A 19,626-nucleotide genomic window follows, 5' to 3' on the forward strand; every position below is an offset into this window, starting at 1 on the left:
GTATTTTTAGTAGAGACGGGGTTCCACCATATTGGCCAGGCTGGTCTGGTAGTCCTGACCTTGTGATCCGCCCATGTCAGCCTCCCAAAGTGCTGACATTACAGGCCTGCAGCCTCTTTTATTACAACAGATATGGGAAAGAGTCACAAGTGTGGCAATATGGTGGTGGCTTCTGCATTAGAAACATAGGCCAAGTGTGGTGGCTCATCCCTGTAACTCCCAGCACTTTGGGAAACCGAGGTGGACAGACTGCTTGAGCCCAGGAGTTTGAGACCAGCCTGGGCAACATGGCGAAATTCTGTCTCTACAAAAAGTACAGAAGTTACCTGGGTGTGGTGATGTCATAGATAGTGGATTTATCCTTCCAACACCAACAACTAAAAAATCTGGACAAAATAGGAGACAACAGAGTTCAGGCACTGGAAACAAGCATTGTAGCACAGTGGTCCCCAAGAGAAAGGAGACAAATGAAGTGACACTAGTGGCCCGGCTTAACTCTGGAGAGTTAGTTTCCAGGCTACACAGCCCAGGGGTATCCCTGAATTGGGACAAAGTTGAGAATTTGGAGAGGCCAAGGCAGCTAGAGTTTGTAAGGCAGGGTACCAGAGAGTAGCATGACACAGGCCTGCAAAGGGTTTCCTGCACGTGTAGTGCACAGCATGTCTGTGAATACACTCCTGGAGGCCAAGGGAACCACCAGGAAGGTGCAGGCAGAGCAATCCCTAGAGCTTGCAGTTGTCCATGTTCCACCCCCAGCCACAGAGGAGACCATCACTGTGCACTGGATAAACTACTCAAAGATACTGCCTCTCCAGTGAGGCAAAATTAGCCCTAATGGCTGCTCTGGTCTCACCTAAGTAACCTTAGAAACACTGAAGCAAGCCCTCAGTTCGAAGGAAAATGGAAATAATGGTATATGAAATCAAGATCTCCAGATATAGTAAATATAACCCTTATGACAAAAATAGCACAAAGGCCAAGAGACAGGAAAGTGTGTGCTGTTGCTAAGTTGTTCTACTACCTGTGAAATGATAGAATATTACATAAAAGTGCGACAAGTCTAAAGATTTACACTAGAAATTTTAAAAGAAACAACAAAAAATGAAAATGGGAGTAGGGTTAATAAGCCAACAATGGAGATAAAAATGAAATAATAAAAAATAAATTAGCCCCGCACAAGTATGTATGGCCATCTGATTTAAACCCTGTCACTCCGGCTGGAGAGCAGTGGTGCGATCACGGCTCACTGCAGCTTTGACTCCCAGGCTCAGATGATCCTCCCACCTCAGCCTCCTAGGGAGCTGGGACCACAGGCGCACACCACCGTGCCTGGCTAATTTTTTTTAGTAGAGACGGGGTCTGGCTGTGTTGCCCAGGCTGGTCTCAAACTCCTAGGCTCAAGCAATCATTCCACTTCAGCCTCTCAAAGTGCAGGGATTACAGGTGTGAGCCACTGCACCTGGCCTATGGCCATCTGATTTTTGACAGAAGTGCAAAAGTAATTCAATAAAAGATTGCTTTCAAGTAGCAGTGCTGGAGCAATTGGATATCTACTAGCAAAAAAAAAAAAAAAAAAAAAAAAAAGAATCTTGATCTAAACCTTACACCTTGTACAAAATGTACAAAAGTGGAAAATGGATCATAGATTTAAATATAAAAGCATAAGACTATAAAACCTTTAGAAAATAACATACAAGAAAATCTTTGGGCTAGGTGAAGAGTTCTTAGACGTAACAGCAAAAACGCAAAAACCCATAAATTGGGCTTCATCAAAATTTAAATTTGTTTCTCTGCAAAATACCTGTGAAGAGGATGAAAAGACAAACTATGGACTGGGACAAATTATTTGCAAAGCACTTGTGTGACAAAGGCTTTATATCTGGAATATATAATGAAGTCTTGAAAGTCAAAAGTAAGAAGACAAACAATCCGATTAAAAAATGAGCAGCAGACATTTCACTGAAGATATACAGATGGCAAGCAAACACATGAAGAGATGTTCAACATCTTCAGCCATTAGAGAAATACAAATTAAAGCCACAATGAGATATCACTACCCATCTATCAGAATGGCTAAAATAAGAAATAGTGGGCTGGTCCCAATGCAATGGTGTTTGCAGCAAATTGACCACAACCACTTACAGATTTATTTGTTCTTTTTCCACTCCCACTGCTTCACTTGACTAGCCTTAAAAAAAAAAAAAGTGACATCACCAAATGCTGGTTGGTCAGAATGCCAAGAAATGAATCACTCATGCATTGCTGGTAGGAATGTAAAATGGCACAGCCACTCTGAAAAGTTTGGCAGTTTCTTAAATGAAATATGCAACTACCGTATGACCTAGCAATCCCAACCTTGAACATTTGTCCCACGGAAATGAAACTTATGTTTACAAAATAACCTGTATAGTAGTCCTCCTTATCTGCAGTTTTGCAGTTTTGCTTTCCTTTTTTTTTGAGACTCTAGTCTTGCTCTGTTGCCCAGGTTAGTGTGCAGTGGCGTGATCTTGGCTCACTGCAACCTCTGCCTCCTGGGTTCCAGTGATTCTCCTGTCTCAGCCTCCTGAGTAGCTGGGATTACAGGCGTGTGCCACCACACCCAGCTAATTTTTGTATTTTTAATACAGACGGGGTTTCCCCATGACGGCCAGGCTGGTCTCAAACTCCTGACCTCAAGTGCTCAGTACACCTTGGCCTGCCAAAGTCCTGGATTACAGGCATGCACCACCGCGCCCAGCCAGTTTTGCTTTATGTAGTTTCAGTTACCCACAGCCTGAAAATATGTGCGTACAGTATATTTTGAGGCCACATTCATTTAATTACAGTATAATTATTCTATTTATTGTTGTCAATCTCTTACAGTGCCTAATTCATCAAAAGTATGTGTGTATAGGAAAAAATATAGTATATATAGTACATATAGCACATATGGATAGTGTATATACCATGGTTTCAGACACTCACTGGGAGTCTTGGGATATATTCTTCAAGGATAAAGGGAGACTATTATACATGATTGTTCAGATCAGCTTTATTGTTAATGTCCCAAACTGGAAACAACCAAAATGTTTAAGGTGAATGGTTAAACTGTGCACATATATACTATGTATATATGCTATGTACATAGTATATCCATACTATGGAGTACTATATAGCAATAAATAGGAATTAACTATTGATACATGCAACTACCTGAATGTATCTCAAGGGAATTGAATGAACAGGCCGTTCTCAAAAGATTATACTTCATGATCCCATTTACGTAAGATTCTTGAAATAAGAAAACTATAAAGAACAGATTAGTGGTTTCCAGGGGTTAGAAATGGGGGACAGAGATAAAAGGATAGTATGGCAGAGCTCTGTGATGACAGAACAGCTCTGTATCTTGCTTATGTTGGTGTTTTCGTCAGTCTACACAGGTGATAAAATGAAATAGAACTGTTTACCACACACAACACAAATGAGTGCAAGTAAAATGGGTGAAATTTGAATAAGCTCTGTGGACTGTCCCAATGTCAGTTTCTTAGTGGTGAATCTACAATCAAAAAGCTAAAAAATGCTTTTTTTGGGAAATGTTTTTAGTGCTGCTATAAATAGAAATGGAGAGATGGACAATAGACCTCAGTTGTGGGATCGTTCAGTACACAACCTGGAATAGTGTGTGAAAGTGTATGGCTGGGATTCTATTAACAGCAGGGAGAAATGTCAGTCAATGGAATCCAGTTTTTCCTTATTCTTCTCAACCAGTTTCCTGAAGCAAAGCCTATCTTTTCTATTAAATAGTTTTTTTCTTTTGCCTTTTTTTTTTTTTTTTTTTTTTTTTTTTAGACGGGGTCTTATTCTGTTGCCCAGGCTGGAGTGTAGTGGCACAATTTTGGTTCACTGCAGCCTGGACCTTCCGGGCTCAGGAGATTCTCCCACCTCAGCCTCCTGTGTAGCTAGAACTACAGGCATGTACCACTATACCAGGCTAATTTTTTTTGTAGAGATGGGGTTTCCCCATGTTACCCAGGCTGGACTTGAATTCCTAGGCTCAGCCAGGAATTCAACCTGCTGAGCCAGTGTTGGGATTATGGGTGTGAGCCACTGCACCCAGTCTTTTTTATTTATAGAGACTTGGTCCTGCTCCGTCACCCAGGCTGGAATGCAGTGGCACAATCTCGGCTCACTGCAGCCTCGACCTTTTGGGTTCAAGCAATCCTCCCATCTCCCACCTCAGCCTCCCGAGTAGCTGCGACTACAGGGGTGTGCCACCATGCTTAGCTAATTTTTTTGTCATTAGTCTCAGCCCAGGCTGGTCTAGAACTCCTAGGCACAAATGATTGCTCCTGCCTAGGCCTCCTAAAATGTTGGGATTACTGGCGTGAGCCACCATGCCCGTCCTGCTAAGCCTATCTTGAATGATAGATTTTTCTGAGTCTTTTCCTATCTGCCTTATTTTATAATTAGTGACAGACCATCTAAACCAAACTCAGGAAAGAATTACCTTAGGAAAGCTTTCTTCATCAAAAAACATCCTATAATTGCAAGTATATACAAGATGATCTATTATCAACAGTTTATAATGGCCAAAGATAAGTAGGTAGAGTATTTGCAGAAAAAAGTTATAATGGCCAAAGAATGGAACAACTCAAATACACAGGGGATGGTATATCCGTACAATAAAATACTGTACACAGGAAAGAAAACATAAGCGGCACTCTACACACTGCTATGAAAGCAGGTCAATATAAATGCAGAAAAAAAGCCAAGTATAGAAGTGTAGACTAAATATAAAATACTCACTGGAGGCCAGGCGCAGTGGCTCACACCTGTAATCCCAGCATTTTGGGAGGCCGAGGTGGGTGGATCACTTGAGGTCAGGGTCTTTAAGACAGGGTCTTCCTATATTACCCAGGCTGGCCTTGAACTCCTGCACTTAAATGATCCTCCCACCTCAGCCGCTCAAATAGCAGGGACTACAGATGCACAGCACCATGCCTGGCTTCCAAAATGGATGAATCTTATTTCACTATCCTAAGTGAAATAAGCCAGTCACAGGACAAATATTGCATGATACCACTATATGAGATATCTATCATAGTCAAACTCATAGAAACAGGGTAGAAGAGTGGTTGCTAGGGGCCAGGGAAATGGAGAGTTGTTCAACAGGTATAAAGCTTCAGTTATGCAAGACAAGTAAGGTCTAAAGATCTGTTGTACAACATGGTGCCTATAATTAACAATACTATATCGTACACTAAAAGATTTGTTAAGAGGGTAGGTCTTGAGTTACGTGTTCTTACCACAGAAAACAAAACAAAAACTCAACAGCAACCAAAAAGCAAAAAACAAAGGGGCAGGAGGAAACTTGTGGAGATGACAGATATGTTTATTACCCTGATTGTGGTGATGGTATCAAAGGTGTGTACATATAGTCTAACCCATCAAATTGTATTCATTACATATGTAACAACTGTACTTCTATAAAGCTGGTAAAAAAACACTGTAACTGTTTGTTTTTACTTCAATGTGGCTATAAGAAAATATAAAATTACATTATATTACAGCTTGCATTCTATTTGTATAGTTCTGTCCTGCTCAAGATGTATTAACAGGTGTGTGACAGTCACTGCCTGCTGAAAGCAGGGTGTAGGGAAGCTGGGGTTGGAAAGGAGACTTATCACTGTATGTTCTTCCATTTTATCAATATTTCATATTTTGAGAAGACATGAGATTTTTGAACAAATATACAGAAAATCATTGTCAACAGTTAATCTACCAGCGAGATTCAAACCTTGCATTCTTGGTTTTCAGATTTTGGTTGAGAGTTCTAACATCCTTGAAAAATCTCAAGAGTAACCTGGTAATAATATCTTTATTGAACTAAAATTACATTTTGCTTTAATCTGATAGGCCTCCTAATCCAAAAGGTCAACATCAAGTTAAACAACATCCAGTTTCACTTTGATGTTCATAGCTGCCAATTCAGCTACAAAATACCGAAAAACATAAGGCACAGAAACAGTATCAATAGTGTCACTGCGATTACACAGAGTACAGTTTTATTTTCTGTTGCGCATGGCAGACCAAGAAGGGGGTGGCTTCTCCAATAGTGGAGAGAGTAAACTGCCACACTTCACACACACATGGGCTACTGACCGATCCGAGCAGTTGAAGAGGCGGTCATGAAGGAGAAAAGATGTACCGTGAGCTAAAAGCGCATCCCGTTCCATCTCCCCAAAACGGATTCCACCCTGGACATTTCTTCCCCCAATAGGCTGGTTGGTGACTCTGTCTCGGGCTCCAGTTGTCCTTACTTGAAATTTGTCTGAGACCATATGACGTAAGCACTGATAATAAACCACTCCTATGAAGATGTCTGCTTCCAGTTCTAGCCCACTGATGCCACTATATAACCTCTCGGTGCCATAGAATTTGTAGCCAGCAGCCTTTAACATCTCACCAAAGTATTCTAAGGCCGAGTTCTCCTCTGAGAAGATGAAGGGCGTAGCATCATGGCAGAGACCATGCAAAGCTGCAGACTTCCCGGCCATACTCTCAATTAACATCCCGATGGTCATGCGGGATGGAAAACATGTGGGGATTGAACAGAATGTCTGGGACCATCCCACTCTCAGTAAAAGGCATGTCCTCAGCCGGCCACAATCTGCTCAAAATGCCCTTCTGCCCATGACGACTGGCAAATTTATCTCCGATAGTTGGGTTCCGAGGCACTCTCATAGTGATGCAAACACACTTGAATTTTCCACTCCCAGTGTCATTACTGCACACTTTGATGTTATCCACAACACAATTTTCTTTACTCCTAGGAAAAAGTAAACCGTATAAGGTCAGGCTATTTGTTTAAACTTATAGAGGTAAGTTTCATTGATATAATTAGTGCTTCATATAGGATATTTGTAAAACACATTTTTTTTTTTTTTTATGAGACAGGGTCTCACTCTGTTGCCCAGGCTGGAGAGGGGTGGTGCGATTACAGCTCACTGGAGCCTTGACTTTCCAGGTTCAAGCAATCCTCCCACCTTAGTCTCCTCAGTAGATGGGACTACAGGTACATGTCACTAGGCTTGGCTAATTTTTAAATTTTTTGTAGAGTTAGGGTCCCACTACATTGCCCAGACTGATCTTGAACTCCTGGGCTTAAGAGAACCTCCCATTTTGGTCTCCCAAATTGTCGGGATTGCAGGTGTGAACTACTGTGCCTGGCCTGCAAAACTCATTCTTACCTTTATTCTCCAATACAAACAGAGATGGTATGAATAGAACTATTGGTGATATTCACTACAGAATTATGTTCATCTGAAAGAAAACTAGCAACAAAGGCAACTGAAAAATTATTAGGAAGGCCTATTGAAATAAATTATATTGTGAAATAAGCTAAAATAATACATTTCTAATAAGAGGTATGAGCTCAACATTTTGTCTAGGAAACATTGCTAACATTTATATATGATAAAGATGACAAAGTTTGGATAATACAGTTTTAAAAAAAAAAAAGCACAAATAGGCCAGGCACGGTGGCTCACACCTGTAATCCTAGCACTTTGGGAGGCTGAAGCAAGTGGATCACTTGAGCCCAGGAGTTCAAGACCCTCCTGGGCAACATGGTGAAACCATCTCTACTAAAAATACAAAAAATTAGCTGGGCATGGTGGTGCATGCCTGTAGTCCCAGCTACTTAAAGGTTGAGGCGAGAGGATTGCTTGAGCCGGGAGGTGGAGGTTGTAGGGAGTGAGATCACTCCACTGCACTCCAGCCTGGCTAACACACTGAGACCCCATCTCAAAAAACAAACAAAAACCAGCTTGGATACCCAAACTTACTTATAGTACATCACAAAACTTTCCCCAGTGTTGAGGTTTAGGTAGCTGTAATACGGATCTCCATACTGCAGTTTTGCTCCTATAAACGGCAATCCATCGTCATCTAATTTCTGCAAAACCCGTGGGTCACCAGGTTTGATTCCAAACACTAGGCTACTATCTCCTTGTTTAATTTTTTCAGAGAGATCTATGAACTCAGACTTGTAGACACTTCCATGGGCAAAGCCTCGTTCCCAAGAGGCCTTATTCACAATCTGTGAAGTAAAAGAATCGAATCGTTAATTTAAAAGACTGAGGCCAAGTGAGGATTTTCAAAATAAAACTAAGTGGGACTATAATACTTGGTTTAGGATAACTGGCATCACATTTTAATTCTCCTCACATTTTCCAAATCACTGATACTAACTACAAAAACCCAGACATGGCCAGGCACAGTGGCTCATGCCTGTAATTCCAGCACTTTGGGAGGCTGAGGCAGGCGGATCACTTGAGGTCAGGAGTTAGAGACCAGCCTGGCCAACATGGTGAAACTCCATCTCTACTAAAAATTAAAAATCAGCCAGGCGTGGATGGCGGGTGCCTATAGTCCCAGCTACTCGAGAGGCTGAGGCAGGAGAATTGCTTGAACCCAGAAGGCAGAGGTTGCAGTGAGCCAAGATCGTGCCACTGCACTCCAGCCTGGACAACAGATCAACACTCTGACTCAAAAAAAAAAAAAAACCAAAAAAAAAAAAAAAAAAAAACACCAAGAAAAACAAAAACCCAGACACACAGAAATAGCTTAAAATCTAATCATACTTAAATATAAAAGGTAGATATATCCAAAACCAAACTCCTCAAAATTTACTCATAATATGCACTCAAATATGCAAGATATATGTGTATCTGAATATTTAGTGGATATTCCTCAAGGCTTGCCCACTTTCAACTTAGACCAAGAACTAATCATTTAATAGAACATCATGTGCCAAATACTAGGTACTTGGGTACACAAAAATATTCCTTCAGTAATTTCACAGTAAACAAAAAAGTTAAAAGATAAAAAGATTGGAACAACACTTCCTGGTAAAACTTACCATGGCATCTTCCATATCATAGCCAGTGTAAGAAATCACGGCAACGATGGCATTGGTCCCAATTGGATAGTTATCCATGTCATAATAATCATACATGGAGGGTCTCACCAAGGGACTCTGAGGAGTCTGAAGACGATACAGTTTGTTATCTGATCGGTCTTGATAAGTGAGAAGTGGAAAGCCCATAGTTTGCTTACCTAAACGGAGAAAAACATCTTAGCATTTTCTGCTTCTTTCATCTTGATTATAGGTGTGATACACAACACTGGAAACAACTAAATATTCATCAGAGGGGAATGAATAAATAATCATAGTAGTTATGCTTACTGTAGACTAATACATAAGCTGTGAAAATGAAGTAAACCTAAATGTACCAATGTGACCAGACCAGGAAAACCGTGCTGAGTGGGAGAAAGTACAGACTGACATTTAATATAAGATTTATGTGCATTTGCAACATGCCCCAAACAATTCTATACCTAGTTTATGGATACATGTATGATGTAATAAAAGCTTTAAAAGGGGACAGAAAGGAAGCACACAAATTACAGGATATCATTACTGGGGGGAGAAAAGGGAGACAGTAATTATTATGTAATGAGATTACTTTCTTACAGCAGAAGATGTATTTAATTCTAGGTACTGAGTATGGGGTGAGATTCCTCTGTGTACTACCTCACAGTATAATCATTTCAGAACAAAATGATTTTAAAATATAAATACATACAAGTGAAATTTTTTTTAAAAAATTATAAACTTAGAGCTTCCAGTAATAAAGGGCTACTCTTACAAGACCACCCTCAACACATATGTATAAGATGCAGAAAAAAGGCCCCAACAACACATATAGCATTGGAGAGTAACCAAAAGCTGCCAGAAGCTGAGGAAGAATTTTTACTTGGATGAAAGGAACCACACTGGGTGAATTTCCAGGTTTTTAAGTATTTATGTATTTATTTTTGCCTTATGGCCTAGTGTGGCAGCCACAACTTAGATAGAAACCCACAGTCTTACTGGCTTGAAGAACCAAGAAATAGAGTTCTGAGCATGACAACAATTGGGAAAGGGGAACACTTCAGAAATGAGAGAACAAAGGGAGACCCTTAAATTCAGCATGTAAAATTAGGTCCAAATCTTTGGTGGACTCCTGAACTATGCATGCATGGGACAGATCAAAGCAGCCCACCTAAGGCTGAAGAATGTACTTCAACTGCCATGTTCACTAAGTTAAGTACCAGTGAAAACTAAAAACCAATCCTCTTCCCCTGGAGAATGTTTGGTGACATGCACTGAGCCAGGTGATGGACTGTGTATTAAGAAGGAAAGACATAAAATGAAAAACATTAAAAGGTAATTGAAGGCCAAACACCACACTAAAAACAAACAAAACTAATCCTCTTCAGAGGACCCTAACAGGATCCAGGGTTTAAAACATATTCCTCACAACGTTCATAATACAATCCAGTATTACTGGGCATACAAATAAATGGTGAAACTTGACTTATACTCAAGGAGACTGATCCTGAGATGACCTAGACATTGGAATCTGCAGATAATGACTTTACAACACCCATCATATAAAACTATGCTAAAAATATAAAGGAAAACATGCCCACAATGAATGAAGATAAGAAATCTTAGAGAAGAGAGAAACTGTAAAAAAAGAAACAAGTCAGGCCAGGCGCAGTGGCTCACACTTGTAATCCCAGCACTTTGGGAGGCTGAGGCAGGCAGATCACTTGAGGTCAGCAGTTTGAGACCAGCCTGAACAACATGATAAAACCCTGTCTCTACTAAAAATACAAAAAATTAGCTGGGCATGGTGGCACATGCCTGTAATCTCAGCTACTCAGAAGGTGGAAGCAGGAGAATCGCTTGAACCGGGGAGGCAGAGGTTGCAGTGAGCCAAGATCGTGCCACTGCACTCCAGGTGAGTGACACAGCAATACCCTGTCTCAAAAAAGGAAAAAAAAAAGAAACAAGTGGAAGTGCTGGACTTGAAAATATAGTCATACACTGCATAACAATGTTTTAGTCAATGTAGGATGGCATATATACTATGGTGATCCCACATTTTTACTGTATCTTTTCTATCTTTAGCTACACAAATCCTTGCCATTGTCTTACAACTGTCGACAGCACACAGTACAGTTATATGCCACCCAGGTTTGTAGCCTAGGAACAACAGGCTATACCATATATTAGGTGTGTAGTAGTCTCTGCCATCTAGGTTTATGTAAGTTCACTGTATGATGTTCACACTATGACAAAATCACATACGACTCCCTTCTCCGAATGTATCCCTGTCGTTAAGGGCATATGACTGTAGGCGAAAATTCAGTAGAAGACAGAATGAAAAGTGACTGTGATAATAGGTCAATAAAAATAATTCAATCTGGGCCAGGCACAGTGGCTCACACCTGTAACCCCAGTATTTTTGGGAGGCTGAGGCAGGCAGATCACTTGAGGTCAGGAGTTCAAAACCAGCCAGGTCAACATGGTGAAACCCCATCTCTACTAAAACACAAAAATTAGCTGGGCATGGTGATGTGTGCCTGTAATCCCAACTACTTGGGAGGCTGAGGCAGGAGAATTTATTGAACATGGGAAGCAGAGGTTGCAATGAGCCAAGATCGCACCACTGCACTCCAGCCTAAGTAACAAAGTGAGACTCCATCTCGGGGGAAAAAAAAAAATGAAAAGATCCAATCTGAAGAAAATAAAGAAAAAAAGAGAACAGAAACTCAATGTCTTATGGAACAATATCAAAAGGTTTAAATATATGAATAACTGATATCTCAGAAGGGGAGGAAAGAGAGAAAAGGGTAGGAGCAATGTTTTTAAAAATAATGACAGAAGAGTTTAGCAATTTAATTAAAGTAAAAAAACAAAAAAACAAAAAAACAAATTTGGGGCCAGGTGCGGTGGCTCACACCTGTAATCCAGCACTTTGGGAGGCGAAAGTGGGCAGATCACCTGAGGTCAGGAGTTCAAGACCAGCCTGGCGTTCAAGACCAGCCTGGCCAACATGGTGAAATCCCGTCTCTACTAAAAATACAAAAATTAGCTGGGTATGGTGGTGAGTGCCTGTAGTCCCAGCTACTTGGGAGGCTGAGGCAGAAGAACCACAAACCCAGGAGGCAGAGGTTGCAGGGAGCCGAGATCACACCACTGCACTCCAGCCTAGGCGATGGAGCAACACTGTCTCAAAAAAAAAAAAAAAAAAAAAAAAAGAAAGAAACACACTATATTCAAAAGACTGCTGCTTTCTAACTAGAAATGACAGAGACTAAGAAAAGCCAGTGTAACAACAACTTTTAAGTGCTGGAAGAAAAATAACTGTCAACTCAGAATTGTATACCCAGTGAAAGATTCCTTCAAGTGAAGCAAAATGAAGACATTTTCAGATAAATGAAAACCAAGAGAATTTGTGGCCAGCAACCTGCCATATAAAAAAATGGTAAAGGACGATTATCAGGCTGAAGGAAAACTGTGAGCAATGAAAACCTGAATCTTGCAGCAGGAATGAAGAGAACTGGAAGTGATAAATATGCAGGTGACTATGATTGCTTGTATTCTTCAAAAAATCAAGTAATAAGACGCCAGGCACACCCAAATCTATGGACATTCTATACCTTTTTCTTCAAAAATGTCAAAGACAAAGAATGGTTAAAGATCTGTCATAAACTACAGGAGACTAAATGGACATGCCAATTAAATACAATGAGTGATCCTGGACTGGTTGCTTGTGGCACAGAAAAAAAAAAAAAAAAAACTTGCCATAAGCCATATTTTTGGAACAAATGGTCAGCATATATAAATAAGGACTACAAAAGACTATGCTAGTATCAAGTTTACTTTCCTGATTGTGACTATAACATCATCCCTCTTCCTTACCCATCTGGCACTGGTACATGTTCCGTGGACTCTGGTTGTGATCAGAGAAAGGGATGAAGTTGGCAATCACACTCGGCAGGCTGTGTGGAAAAAGTTCCTGGTGTGTGGTAACTCCAGCAAAAACCTCATCCTCAAAGATAGCGACATTCATGAAGATCTGGAAGAGCAGATGTCCAAGGCACAAAATAACTGCAACTGCTTTCACATTAACTCTTACCATTTCTCAGAGTTCAGCACTCTAAGACTCAAGAGAAAACCTTCCCCACCCAGCATCATGAGTGCTGAAGGGATCAACTGGGAAGCACAGGGAAGCGACCAGTTAGAAATACCACTTGCTTTAAATCTACCACTCTAAATCTACCCCAGACCAATTGTGAAGGGGAATAGGAAGAAAAAATTTTAAGTAGCACAAAGCCTATAACTTTGCAACTGCAAATATGTAGGCAAAGACTGAGTGTGAATCTAATGGAATGTTTTCACTTCACCAGCTGAGGCAGAGTCAGGTACAAAGGAGCTCTGGGAGCTAGACAGGATGGGAGGCAGGTCATGTGACCACCAACCCTCTCAGGTTCTTGTGGAGTGAGATCAGACATGGGAACTGCTTTGTGCTGGTCACAGAGGAGGTGGAAAGTCTGACTTTCTTTCAAATGTCCAACTGTTGTTGTAACACTAACAACCCTTTTAAAAAGGAAGAGTTAAGTCTCTGAAAGTTGTATACTATACAAACAAGCACATACACTGATCCATCACACATATGTATTTACCTGTTCCATAGTTCCAATTAGCTCTTCTTTGCCCAATTCCAAGTTCTGCACAGGCCGTACCAGTCTACAAGGAGTAGTAAAAAGGAACAATCCTGGGTACAGACTTGGTTTTCCTGTCATGGGTATAAGAACCACTTCCATCCAGGGAGGAATTCTTTTCTCTCTCAACACCTGTTTTCAACAAAAACAGAGTTTAACAAACCTGTCCCACAGCCATGGCTGTCACTGCCAGTCTTATGCCCCATGGAATACCACTCATCCACGCTCAGCCATGGTAAAAGCCCTACTTCCTTGGGTGCTCACCCCAGCTAGCAGACAAATCACTAACTACTGAGACTAAGGATAAAGTACACCATGAATGCATGTGTAGATACACTAAAGGAAATTCTGTCCTCTGTGATCTAAAATACAGTAGATTACTGGTTTTATTTGTAAACTTAATAAACCAAAAACTCTTGGGTGGGCCGGGCATGGTGGCTTATACCTGTAATCCCAGCACTTTAGGAGGCCGAAGTGAGTGGATCACTTGAGCCCAGAAGTTCAAGACCAGCCTGGGCAACATGGTGAAATCCCGTCTCTACAAAAAATAAAAAAATTAGCTGAGCGTGGTGGTGCGTGCCTGTAGTCCCAGCTACTTGGGAGGCTGAGGTGGGAGAATCACTTGAGCCCAGGAGGTTGAGGCTGCAGTGAGTCATGATCATGCCACTGCACTCTAGCCTGGGTGACAGAGTGAGACCCTGTCTCAAAAACAAAACAAAAAAAATGCCAACAAACTCCTGTGTGAAAGGAGAAATAAAAATCTAAATTACAGAAACCTGGAAAAGAAAAAAAAAACAAACAAAACCCAGGTGTCAGTACTCATAGGGATTCACAGCTAAATGAGAGGATGTCTGGTGGAGGGGGACACTGGGAGATGCTGGTCAAAGAGTATAAAGCTTCAGTTATGCAACAGAATTAAGTTTCTGAAGATCTCAAGTACAGCCTGTGACTATAGTTAAGAATACTATATTGCATGCCTGAAATTCACTAAGAGAGCAGATCTTAAGTGTCCTCATCCTCCAACCCTCCACAATGCTAACCAAAAAAAAAAGAATGAAAATAAATTATTTAATCAAAAGCTAAAAAAGAATGAAGTCAACCAAAAGAAAGCACAAATTATAAAAAAGATAAAATCTGAGACGAATGAGGTAGGCAGATCATCTGAGGTCAGGAGTTCAAGACCAGCCGGGGCAACGTGGAGAAACCCTGTCTCTACTAAAAATACAAAAATTACCCGGGTGTGGTGTGTGCACCTGTAATCCCAGCTACTTGGGAGGCTGAAGCAGGAGAATTGCTTGAACCCGGGAGGTGGAGGCTGCAGTGAGCCAAGATCACGCCACTGCAGCCTAGCCTGGGCGACAGAGTGAGACTCTGCCTCAAAAAAAAAAAAAAAAAGAATGATTGTTTAATGGGTACAGAGTTTTGATGATGAGAAAGTTCTGAAGATGGTGATGACTGCACAACATGAATGTACTTAATACCACTGAACTGTACACTAGATCAAATCTCATACACTCTCTGAGCATCAAAATAAGTAGTAACAGAATATTCACAAACTTAAACAAGCATCTATAAATCTATGCTAACATAAATAAATGAACAACTAATAGAAAAGAAAGCCCTCCTTACAGAATAGCAACTAATAAACATAGAAAAAATGCTGGTGGGGGAAAACACCATGTGGTAACCATCACAGTAATATTAACTCAGCAAAGAACCACCAATGGAATAGTAATTCAGCAAATAATTCATCAACTAGTGGGTGAAAATATGAAGAAAGGGGGCTCCACATAGCTTTCAACTATCTCTCCACAAGTTACTTATAACAGAGAAAAACAGAAACTGTACAGTGAATTAACCTAAAGAACACAACTTTGAAGGGATCAGTTAACATGAGTCATAACAGGACAAACCAACATCATGTGTTTCCTGAAATATCTTGAATCTCATCATGAGGAAGCAAAACATAAACCTAAATTACAGGAGAGCTGTGATTCCCAGCACTTCAGGAGGCCAAGGCGGGCAAATCACTTAAGGTCAGGAGACCAGCCTGATCCAGATGGTGAAACCCCACCTCTACTAAAAATAAAAAAAATTAGCTGGGTGTGGTGGTACACACCTGTAGTCTCAGCTACTTGGGAGGCTGAGGCGCGAGACTCTGACTTAAAAAAATAAAAATAGAAGACTGGTGGTTGGCAGCATCTAGGTGGCTTCAGGATGGGGCTGGTCACCAGAAAGACCAAGCCAGGATTAGAGGACTGGGACTTTCAGCCCCACCCTCAACTTCCAGGAAGGGGATAGGGGCTGGAGGTTAAGCTAATCACCAATGGCCAATGATTCCATCAGTCATCCTACATAATAAAGTCATAACAACCCATAGGACTGGGTCAGGGAGCTGCCAGGGAAGCCGGGCACGGTGGTACAGTCCTGTGGTCAGGCTGCTTGGCAAGCTGAGGTGGGAGGATCACTTAAGCCTGGGACATTAAGGCTGCAGTGAGCTGTGACTGTGCCACTGCACTCCAGCCTGGGCAACAGAGTGAGACCCGTCTCTTTAAAAAAAAGGAAAGAAAAGGAAAAAAGAGAACATTACTGAGACAACTGGTGGAATATGAATATCAACTATGGATCCCACCCACATGACCTTCTCTGATTTTCATAAGTGTACTGTGGTTATTGAAGAGAAAGTCCTTGTTCTTAGAAAAAGTATGCTAAAATCTTTTTTTTTTTTTTTTTTTTTTTTTTTTTTTTTTTTTTTGAGACGGAGACTCGCTCTGTCGTCCGGGCTGGAGTGCAGTGGCCGGATCTCAGCTCACTGCAAGCTCCACCTCCCGGGTTTATGCTGCCTCAGCCTCCGGAGTAGCTGGGACTACAGGTGCCCGCCTGGTTTTTTGTATTTTTTTAGTAGAGATGGGGTTTCACCGTGTTAGCCAGGATGGTCTCGATCTCCTGACCTCGTGATCCGCCCGTCTCGGCCTCCCAAAGTGCTGGGATTACAGGCTTGAGCCACCGTGCCCGGCCGCAGTACACTAAAATTTTTATGGAAAACGGGACACTGTCTCAATACTGCTCTCAAATGGTTCAAAAGAAAAACATTACAAAGAGCATACAGAAGATAAAGCATGTGGGGCAAAGCATAGCAACTGGTGGATTTCGGTAATGTACATACAGGGAGGTCCCATGTACTGATTAAACATCTTCACTCTAAGCGTAAAATTGTATCAAATAAGCCACGATTCCACTTATAGGAATATAAGAATTAAAGATTTAAAAGCACAAGGACTTGAATAGATATTTGTACACTCATGTTCATAGCAGCATTATTTGCAATGACCGGAAGGTAGAAACAACCCATGTCCAACAGAGCACTTAAACGAAAACTAAAATTTAGTTTAAACATTTTTTAAAAATAAACACACAGAACAGAATATAAACCACAAACTCAGCCTGTTGCCAAAGGATAATTCTTTCAATGGCCATTATCAAAGCAACAAATACTCTTCACTAGGAGGAAATCCCAAAGATAAGTTATTCAAAGAATGTCATTCTACTTTCTAAAAAATATATTTTCAAAACCTAGGAGGCAATGGGGTAGTTAACTTCTACCTTGCATATTTTGAATATTACTGAAATACCTGTATTTTGAGATCCCTTATATGCCACTAGTATTAAGAAGGGGGAAAAAAGTTAAAATTAGTTAGATAAGCAGACTGAGGTGCTTCAGTGAAACTCCCAAAGAATGTATATGGGTCAAGTATCTGTCACTGACCCCAACCAGTGAGGCCAGTACAAGGCAAGCCTCTGTCACCAGAGGGAATGCACAGGCATTCTGGACATTTTGCCCCCCTGATCACTTGATCACTCTAGACCGCCCGGGGTTAACCCCAAAATTAGAAAGGAACGGAAAACCTAAGGTCAAGGGATAGGACAATTCACAAAGCCTCAAGCCCACCTTAAAATGACGAAGAGAATCTGCGACGCCTGGAGCAAGCTCCTTATCCACCCAGCCAACCATGACACCGTCGAGCAGGACGAGGTAGCACTCACTGTATGGCCGGTGGGGAGCTCCATCAACGGGAGTGACCCCTGGTAAAAGGAACAAACAGCACAATCACATCGGAATGCTTCATCCAACATTCCAGATTCCCTCCAGATGGGGTCAACAGCTGCTGTATCAGTTCAGATATCAAATTATCCTTGTCTCTATAACAGGTACAGGCATTTCTTTTAATTGCACTTCACAGATATTTTAAGCAGGCTTATCAATGCCATTTTTCCAACAACACGTGTTCCCTTTGTGTCTCTGTGTCAACGTTTTGGTAATTCTTGCAATATTTTGAATATTATTATATCTGTTATGGTGATCTGTGATTAGTGATCTCTGATGTTACTACTGTGCTTGCAGATGTGGTAGAAATAGCAAGACAACTAGAATTAGAAGTAGAGTCTGAAGCTGTGACTGAATTTCTGCAATCTCATAATCAAACTGAACAGATGAGGAATTGCTTCTTAGAGGATGAGCAAAGAAAATGTCATTTTGTTTTTTTGAGACAAGGTCTTGCTCTGTCACTCAGGCTGCAGTGCAGTGGCATGATCATGGCTCATTGCAACCTTAACCTCCTGGGCTCAAGCAGTCCTCCCACCTCAGCCTCCCGAGTAGCTGACAGGTATGTGCCATCATGCTTGGCTAATTAAAAAAAAATTTTTTTTGCCGGGTGCAGTGGCTCACACCTGTAATCCAGCATTTTGGGAGGCTGAGGCGGATAGATCACAAGGTCAGGAGATCGAGACCATCCTGGCTAACACAGTGAAACCTCGTCTCTACCAAAACTACAAAAAATTAGCCAGGCGCAGTGGTGGGCGCCTGTAGTCCCAGCTACTCGGGAGGCTGAGACAGGAGAATGGACCAGGGAGGCGGAGCTTGCAGTGAGCCGAGATTGTGCCATTGCACTCCAGCCTGGACGACAGAGCAAGACTTCATCTCAAAAAATAAAAAATATATATATTTTTTTTGTAGAGACAGGGTCTCCCTGTGTCGCCTAGGCTGGTCTCAAACTCCTGGGTTCAAGCAATCCTCTCGCCTTGGCCTCCCAAAGTGCTGGAATTACAGGCCTGAGCCACTGTGCCCAGCAGAAAACGGTTTTTTGAGATGGAATCTCAAGAAATGAGAAGATGCAGTAAACACTGTTGAAATGACAATAAAGGAGCTAGATTATTCCATAAACTTAATTGATAAAACAGTGGCAGGGTTTGAGGGGACTGACTGCAACTTGGAAATAATCCCTTCTGTGGGTGAAATGCTATCAAACAGCATCACATGCTACAGAGAAATCTTTCGTGACAGGAAGATTCAACTGGCGTGGTAAACTTCTTTGTTTAATTTTAAGAAATTGTCACAAGCCATCCTAACCTTCAGCAACCACTGCCCTGATCAGTCAGCAGCCAGCAACACTGAGGCAAGACCTTCCACCAGCAAAAAGATAACAAATTGCTGAAGGCTCAGATGATTTAGTATTTTTTTTTAGCAATAAAGTATTCTTAAATTTGAAATATTTACAGCATAGTGTAAACATAAGTTCTATATGCACTGTGGGAAACTGAGAAATTCATGTGGCTCATTTTATTGCAGTGCTCTGGAACCAAACCTGCAATATGTCCAGGGTAAGCCTGAAGGCTTCTGTATTGCTTGTAGAAGTTTAAATTGCTTCAGCAAGGACATAGGAAAGAAGTAGCAAGGGAACAGGGGCCTATGGGAGGGAGCATTTCACTGCATGTCTTTTTAATATTTTGATTTCTAAGCCACATAAATGCATTAAATGCATTAACCCCCAAAATGTAATTACAGTTGATTCTCATTATGTGAACATTTGCCTACTTGCTACATTTTATCTATAACCACAAAATTAATACTGGGGATGCTTTCAAAGTCATTTCAGAACATGCAGCAAAAAAATTTGAGTCCCCTGATGCATACGCTCCCCACAGCTGAAGTCAAACAAGACAATGCCATGCTTTCTTGTCAGCTCA

The 19,626-nt window shown here is 41.3% G+C and overlaps 1 protein-coding gene across 1 annotated transcript in view; it reads right to left on the reverse strand.

Moving 5' to 3' along the window:
- Positions 1 to 4,501: 4,501 nt before the first annotated feature.
- The window catches only part of POLR1B (RNA polymerase I subunit B), a 34,827-nt gene continuing 19,702 nt past the window's right edge, over positions 4,502 to 19,626 (reverse strand). Inside the window, 7 exon segments of the mRNA XM_030921084.1 lie at positions 4,502 to 6,578; positions 6,580 to 6,808; positions 7,827 to 8,080; positions 8,903 to 9,099; positions 12,800 to 12,956; positions 13,564 to 13,734; positions 17,552 to 17,685. Of these exon segments, the coding sequence (XP_030776944.1) occupies positions 5,925 to 6,578; positions 6,580 to 6,808; positions 7,827 to 8,080; positions 8,903 to 9,099; positions 12,800 to 12,956; positions 13,564 to 13,734; positions 17,552 to 17,685 (1,796 nt within the window). The 3' untranslated portion in view covers positions 4,502 to 5,924.

Source organism: Rhinopithecus roxellana, chromosome 17 (assembly GCF_007565055.1).
Source record: "Rhinopithecus roxellana isolate Shanxi Qingling chromosome 17, ASM756505v1, whole genome shotgun sequence".
Taxonomy (NCBI): domain Eukaryota; kingdom Metazoa; phylum Chordata; class Mammalia; order Primates; family Cercopithecidae; genus Rhinopithecus; species Rhinopithecus roxellana.